The sequence below is a fragment of the Montipora foliosa genome, chromosome 2 (assembly GCF_036669935.1).
Source record: "Montipora foliosa isolate CH-2021 chromosome 2, ASM3666993v2, whole genome shotgun sequence".
In the NCBI taxonomy this organism is placed as follows: domain Eukaryota; kingdom Metazoa; phylum Cnidaria; class Anthozoa; order Scleractinia; family Acroporidae; genus Montipora; species Montipora foliosa.
Window position 1 is genome coordinate 63,775,431 of NC_090870.1, and position 8,213 is coordinate 63,783,643.

Here is an 8,213-nt window from a genome sequence, read left to right on the forward strand (position 1 = left end):
GCCAGTGTGACCAGTATCACGTGACCACATTGCGGGCTCAAGTTTATAGCTCGTCTTAGGCGGTTTTTTTTTTAATTTGACCGCTGACCAGGTGCTGGGTTTTGATTAGATCGCAGACTCAAGCCAGGTTAACTTATTGAAAGAATAAATAACACGGGAGCTCCGCTTTTAAGCTTGGCTAAATCTATGTATTATTAACTATCAAAACCTATTATTAGTCAACAATATAGACCTTATTAGCTTCTACTTATCCTTCCCATTTCCTTTTGTTGCAAGGGGGCTTAACTGAGAAAGTATGACGACAACCGCTAAGAGAATGTCTAAAAATATGGAGGATGTTTCTATCAACATTCCAGGAATGAAAGTGGTATGACGGTGTAGTTGTTTAAAGACGAAATTGAAACTTTAACGACAGGATCCGGAATTTGCGTACTCCACATAAACTCAAATTTGGTCATAACAAGTCGTTGTCAAGACGACAAATATGTACCAAAATGTAAAATGCCTGTGTGGGGAGGGCAGAGCCTTAGTTATTTTTCGGTAAAGCTATTGTTTTCTAGTGTTCTCTTTGCCGTCGTTGTCGTCCTTCCCTAGGCTACCTTAGGGACCCATGACTAGGAGCGCACAACTCGCATACTAAGCCTATGTCGAGGCATTTTTACTGACCGATCTGTTTTTAGAACAACAATAAAAGCAATTCAAGGAGGAGGAGCAAGGGTGGCACAGTCGGTTAGTGCGTGGCCTTGGTGCATAAGGTCCTGAGTTCGACCCCCGGATCTCACATCCTTGTTTCGACTTCTTTCCTTTCAGTGTAGCCTAAGTAGCTTTACTAGCCCGGAACGGCTTTGAATGCTTCGAACTGTTTTTGTCAATAAAATGCCTGAAATAAGTACATCTAGCTTCGTTCATCAGATGTATAACATAATTTCGCTTAACTTTAAATACTACTAGATGCGAGGGGAGTCCACTTATCATTAAAGCATGGGGGCCTGGATCGAGTGATGACATGATTTATTCCTTAATGATCTTGCATTCAAACTACATGACTGAAAGGCCCTGTTGTCCAGGTTGCCAAAGATTGCATTATGTCCAACACTTATAAGTGCGTCACGTGCTGGCTTCCTGCACGGATACGAAGATGAGTTGGCACATTCCAAAGCCGTAAACACAATAGCTCTGTAACAACGCCTCCGTTATGAATAAAAGCCAAGTTTGCACTGAATAGCCAAGTCGAAGATATTGGAAGCCATAAATCTCTTGAAAGTTGCCATATCCCATATCCAAATACATTTCCATCCCTTGACGATGGCTTTAGACATCCGTTCGAAGAGTTCTTTGAACAAATAGAGTCCCAGTTCGGAATAAAATGACTGAAAACCAAGACCACCCAACACCGTGTCCGTGCATGTTCGTAGCTCTCTATGTGTCCATAACTTTCAATCTCGGACTGAAACGACACTTTTGCATCAGCAAGGCTATCAATATTGGCTATGAGTCTTTATGGTTAAAATTGAACGTTGTTTTGTTTAGAAATCTCCCTTGAGACTTGTGAGACAAAGAAAATAGAACTGAGCCGTAAAATTTGACCATAAAGCCTCTTAGCCATGCCTGAATACGAACGTGGCCTACGCAGTGCAATACTAGGGAATCACCTAGAAGGTGCAAGCACGTGCACAATTTTCACACCAGCATACAAGCTTGTCTGGAACCACTTTTCTTGAAAATATTTATCGCGCTAACTGGGTTACTAGCCAAATTGTCTTCTCCGTGAGCCATTTCTAAAGCGATGCGATTCCCATTGACCCCTGGGTCGGCCTCGACTGTGTGTGCAACACGGTCAGTTTCCTTCCGAAAACACCAGAAGGAAACAATTTCACAACAAGTGCAAAAATAGCGGAGCCCATTGCGGTAGTTAGAGCTCTGGCAGGCGTATAAAATTGGATTGCAAAATGAATTTGAAAAAAGCAGAAATCGAGATATGCTATGAAGAAAGTACAATTTGTCATAGTTGGTTTGCACGATGCTTGTGTCCGCAAAAACTAGGAACATAAAAAATACTGCGAATGGCAAAGAGCAAAGAGCAAACGCTATGCTTAGCCACACAAGAAGACGAGCCAGTTGTTTCTTTTCCCGCCTTTCAGCTTCTGTGATAGTAGGGGCCGAGCAGATTGTTTTTGTAAAGTACAAACCTCGAACAATTGCAGTGTAACAAAATAAAACCACGAGAGAGCTTACGAAACCAAAACAGATGCAAGTAAATATAATATACGGCTTTTGAAAAGTGTACTCCTGTAAAGTCCACGGGCGTTTGCACGGGTACCTGGAGGATGCACCGATGTTAAAAGTATTGGCTTTAATATCAGGAATGCAAGATACTACAGCACCAATCCAAAGGATAGCAACAACATATCTAACGGATGTCTTGGACATTCTCAATGTGGTATGAAAAGGTTTAGCAAGTGCCAAATATCTTTCTACTGCAATTGTGCAAACCGTGAGAACTGATGCGTTGATGGAGATTGGTACAATAGCATTTCCCGCAAACAGCTTGCAGATCAAATCTCCTGTGAATCCTTGAAGACGAGTCGATGTTAGAGCGAAGTCATATAATCCAGGACAGAGTAAGAGAGTCACTAAATCAGCAACAGCCAAGTTCATCAGGAGATAGTTGGTTGTTGTGTGCATTGATGGTGTTTTGCGAACAATAATGATCACCAGGCAGTTTCCAGTGACGCCAAAGACAATAATAAACGAGTACAACGAGGCAAAAACTATATCTTGAGTGGAGATGAACTCATTTAGTGTTGTATTATTCTTCATTTTTTCGTCGTCAAACGCACCTTCCTTGAACTAGTTGAGGTTTTCAAGGACATTGAAATCGTGTTTGAAACCACCGTCTTGTCGAGGCCTAGGCCTTGATGCTGCAAAAGAGGATTTATCAAACTTTTTGCACATTTATTTGATATGCAGTGACGTTTGTGTAAAGTGTATGATAAGTTTAATGTCAACGAGCCATTGAGTTGACGTTGCGCGGAAAGTTTTGTATTAAGTTCTGTCACTCCAGATGAAAAATGAGACTGAAGGCGATTCAGTTGATCGACCAAACTCAACTAAGACTCGTAAACTCGGTTTTACTTAAGCAAAAGAATTGTTTCGATATTGATATGATAGACATTACTTAATTCCTCCTCAATATTAATCGCGCCTGAGTGATGATTTTCCAGGATAACGTTTGTTTTTCTTTAACTGAGAGCACTTTTGTCTAATAAAGATGAAACGTTTGTGTATCTAACAGCAAAACCTTCATATGTTTTTCAGTTTGATCTGTCGTAGTTCAACAAACACGGAAACGTAATTATCTTAAGGTCAACTGTGTTTATAACCAATCCATTAACAAAGAAGCTTCCGTCGTATATTTTGTCAGTCAAGGGACAATTCATCTTAACTCATAAGGAATATTGATGTGTAGATGCGATTTGGATTGTAGCTTTTCCTTTTTTTTCCTGCTACGGTATCTTTTGAATGCGTTATCTTGAAAACCTTTTATTATGTAGATTTCACTGTTGCCTTGTGACATTGTTTTTTATCGCACGGTGGATGTTCAGTGACAGCTTTCGCACCTGTGCAATACACGGCGATATCTCCTCACTTCCGACACTGATTCCACTAACTTCGGACCGGAATGGATATAACCATTAGTTCGTCAGCGGCACTGATAAATAGTATGCAGTTTTTATTTATGCAGAATTTAAAAAGCCGGTCTCACGAAGTTTTATTCTCTAAGTATTGAACGGTAAAGGCTTTCCACGGTGTCTCGCCCTCATTTGTTCACTGAATTCGATTGACGTTCAAACACCGATATTTATGTGCTATTTTTCATTGGCAACTGACGGACAGTTGTAGTTCCCTACAAATTGAAAAAATTTCCTGAATCGATACTAAGCGTAGTATCTTTTAAGTTTACGACTTCGTTCACTTTTCTTTTTAAGTTAAATGGAAAAAGTGGAAACAGCGTATTAGTCACAGACGAACGTTGTAAATAAAGTTCCCACATAATAATTCGTGAAGTTTTAAATCAATTTGACATTGGGAATGCCCAGGCACCTGAGCTACAGCTTTAAAATTCATTTTAAAATCGCCAGAATTCACCGGAAAAACTTGGGGGACATATTGAATCATAAATAGAATTGCGTTCATGTTAACTTATTCATAAGCATTCCGTTTTGAGTGCCGTTTATTCAGAGTTGGACAGACTTATCTCGATAATGCTCCTGCAACATACAGAGTATTAAAATTTGTTGACTGAAGCGTTGATTGGCAGTCACATGGTCACATATCTTCCATGCCTTAATAAACAAAGATGAGTACTTAGATGCGCCTTTTACAGGTACAAGGGAATTCCGAATTTATCTCTTCTAAACTTCAAAATTACTTAAACCAAGAGAAAACCAATTTCTTTTGTATCAACTTATTTTTGAAAAAATTTGCCCTTCGCCATACAGTTAACACGCAAATGTCTCCGAGCAGGTGACGATTTCCCCGCCTCGCATCTCGATGACAAAACTGAGTTGACATTAGCAAACGGGCGAGAGTTTGCTTTAGCTACGGTAATCCACCCTACTTTAAAAATTCGTCACTTCTTAATATCTGCTTGGGTAACTTTTCTTTCTTAGTAAACTTAAAGAACACTGAAATACTGATGAAGTACGTAATTAATTTCTCCAGTATTCAGATTGTTATTGTAGTTTGTATATATTCAATTTATCTGAAGTGTCATTAGCCTAGGCTTGATTACCAAACGCTGTTTCGGGAAGCCTTGCAATTGATTGTCTTTAAGTCGCAGTCATGTATTTGGGGAAACCATAAAGCAAATGTTGTAATTACATGGATGTGTGGTTCAAACTCCGATAATAAAGTAAAATAGAGAAGATAGGTTGCCATGGGAATTCGAAAACAGTTGCTTGGCGACGGGCGAAAGGACAGTCCTAGGAAGGACTGGAACCTACGATCTCCGTGTCATCGTTCGGATTCTCTACCCATTAAGTTACGTCTTGAGCAACTAGAAGTGCTGGACCCGGTTGTTCAAAGCCGATTAACTAAATCAAGGATAGGCGCAAACTTTTGTTTCATGTTTTCAACTTTTTGGTGAAAGTTTCTCTTTCTTTTTTTTGGTTTTCAAGATTGACTTCTTTTATCTAAAGTTTTATCGAATATCAGCGTTGAACAGTACTTGGGAGCAGAGAAATAAACTCCCTAGTTATTTTTTAATCTGGGATTAGCGTTAATAGACTTTTGAACGGCCGGGCCCTGGGGAGCTAAGTCGTTTATCTTGGTTTTGAATGGACAATCCCGCTTGTCTACATGCTCTACAAAGTCATGCGCCTCAAATTTTCAAAATGCAACTGTAGGTGCGTTAAGATGTAAAGCGCCCATGGGAAGATAAACGACGTAGGATGCAGCAGATGGCATAAGTTATACCATGTGCAGTATCCTTGTCGAAAGTAATTATGGGATTACTACTACGTTTTGTGACTGGCGTGAAAATTTCGCGCCAATTTTTTAGCCACTAAGAATAATGGAGACGTACATTTTCCCGCGAATTTAGCACGCACGTTTCATAAAAATTGCCTCAGATTCTGATCAGCTGTTCTTGCTTGAAATGAAGGTGTCCTTTGGCAGTAAAAGGGACCAAAATTATGCCGTTAGGCGTAAAAAAATTAAACGTAAGCTTCTTCTGATGAGACTTGTTACTGCCCTGTTGCTGCCGGAAACGAGTGTTGATTTTTTCCCAACCATACGATTGCGTGGAATATATCTAAAATTATCACTACAAACCGGTAGTCTATTTTGTCGCTTTCGCCCACTCTCCTTTTAACCTTGATCATAGCTGGCTTTAGCATGACAACGATTTACACAACGAAGGACGGTAATCAGTGAGCATATAAAAGGACTCTTTTGACTTGTAAAAGTGGTGTTTAACAACAAAAAGAATTACCATTTTAAGTTGGTACTGTTACGCTAAAAAATCAATCGCCAGAAAAGAAGCACACAAAAAAAATATGTTAAACACGAGTGATATGTTTACAACCAAGGGTTTCTGAACTGTACAAATCTCTTCCCACTCGTTAAGGCGTTAAGGAGCGAGCGTCAGCAAAGAACCACAGAACAAAGCCCCACTCAACTTTACTGAGTACATTTTCACTAACTTTCGAAACGGTGTAGCATATCTCTAGATTATTTCAATCATAACACAATCGATATCCGTCTTTGATCCACAACTGCTCACAAGTCGACTCTTCACATGGACGTACAGAATGTTCCAGAGAATTCTGGAGACATGAACGTGAGTGTTTTTACGTCATCATAGCATATTTACACCAACTACTATTTTGATATAGGATGTCTACAGCGTGATATTGCGTGACTAGAAACGTTTGAAAGACATTACTCCATAAATAACAGTACAGTATTACTAAAACACTTGAATGAATTAGATTCCGTGTCGGCTGCCAAGTTGCTGTCATTATCGTGATCCCGTCTTCGGCCTTGACCAAGACTCCACACTACCCTATCACTGCTTGCAACATTCAGGTCCTCCACTCTGAGACTGTGTATCATCTGGGAAGTTTAGCTTTCTTGGCTTCACTAAACTGTGACTTCGCGTAAAGCAGTTCAGTGTGTAAACGGTCCCGTTATAAGGGAGCGTAGCACACGACATTTTTGAGACGCGGAGGACAGCAACCGGAAGTGATCTGACAGTTATCTATTAGCCTTTTTACTTGTCTTCACACACCGGTTGCTATGCGCGTCTCAGAAACGTTCCCTTGAGCCAAGCGCAACTGCTCCATTTTACCACAATCCTCACCCATGTCACGTTTGAACTACCAAAATTTGACTTTGTAATCCATGCCTTCGCCTACGCAGGAAAACATTGAGGCTTGGTTATAGTCTTCTGAATGACTAATTATCCTGCGAAAACAAAAACACAAATTGATTGAAAAAATGGGCATAGATAATCACACACGAAAAACAACCCATTCATTTTAACCGGAGTGGTGGAATATAGAAGGGGTGGGCTTGTTACGGTAAGTCCTTTAGTTTTTACTAGGGATGTGTCCGATTGGGCCTATACTAGAAATTCATTCCAAAAAATGTTTCCGATTTAAATAAAAAATGAGAAGTTCACTAGTACACAGACGGCGAAATCTGCTTTATTACAGATATAGTTTGATCTGAATGTGACTGAGAAAGACCCAAATGTCTGCGACTCGTGACTTGGGCAGAGAATGAAAATGCCATAATCCATTTCATACCGACTTTACAGCGGACATCTTTCTTACCTTCGTTGAAAGTCGTCATTTTCCTCAGGAATTGGGTTTTTGGAGCAACATTGATGGTTTTCAGTTCTCTCACCGCTCACTGGTGATGCAAAAAATCTCTCACTTGTACGTAACAGAAGAACAACAATAAGCACCGCCACAATTATAGTCAATACGCTTGCAGCTCCGGCGGAATTATAGTCGTTAAAGAGATTCAGGTTAAAATTTATAGTGACACACATTATTCAGGGTCCACCTCAGTCAAATTCGAAGAGTCTCTTGCTGGCTTGCTAGATGCTGAGTTCGGTCTCAGCTTGCCACCCTCCCACGCTTTCATTTATAACGCGTAACAAAGCCTTGTCTGCGTGGGAGGACGCCAAATTAGCTCTAACTACAATTCAACAATTCTGAGACGTCATCATCCTCCCCAGACAAATCTTTCCGCTTTTTGACGAATCTGTTCATCCGTTGAGTGAAGTTAGTAAGAAAACGTTTCACGCATGTCAACCAGCTAATCTCAATAGTTCTTCCACGTTCCGGGATTTTTACATTGTGATACTACAATTGTAGCTTTCTGTCATTGGACCCAAGCTATTTCAGGAATCCTTGCATCATGATCAGCCTTGAAGCGTGCAAAAAGTTTTACGTGCTGCAAAATCACGTCTGTGCTAGTGAAAAACAAAATTCTGCGTTCCATACCAAAACCTAGCCCTCCCCCACCCCCCAACTTTCAAACGTACTTCGTGGCCCCTGTTACAACAGCTAACCCCGCTTTACGGAGTAGTTGTGGTAAAATAATGAAATGAACTTATTTAACTTGGCACCTTTAAGCTTTTTATTGACTGACAATTACCTTCGCAGTCTTCCATCATGATAGCCAACGCAAATTCGTTT

At 40.3% G+C, this 8,213-nt stretch overlaps 1 protein-coding gene across 1 annotated transcript; it reads right to left on the reverse strand.

Annotated features, from left to right (window-relative positions):
- Positions 1 to 1,168: 1,168 nt before the first annotated feature.
- LOC137985231 (substance-P receptor-like) lies at positions 1,169 to 2,877 on the reverse strand. Its single transcript, XM_068832786.1, has one exon. It carries the CDS (start codon positions 2,818 to 2,820, stop codon positions 1,681 to 1,683), a length of 1,140 nt encoding a protein of 379 aa, XP_068688887.1. The 5' UTR covers positions 2,821 to 2,877; the 3' UTR covers positions 1,169 to 1,680.
- Between the last annotated feature and the right edge of the window lie 5,336 nt (positions 2,878 to 8,213).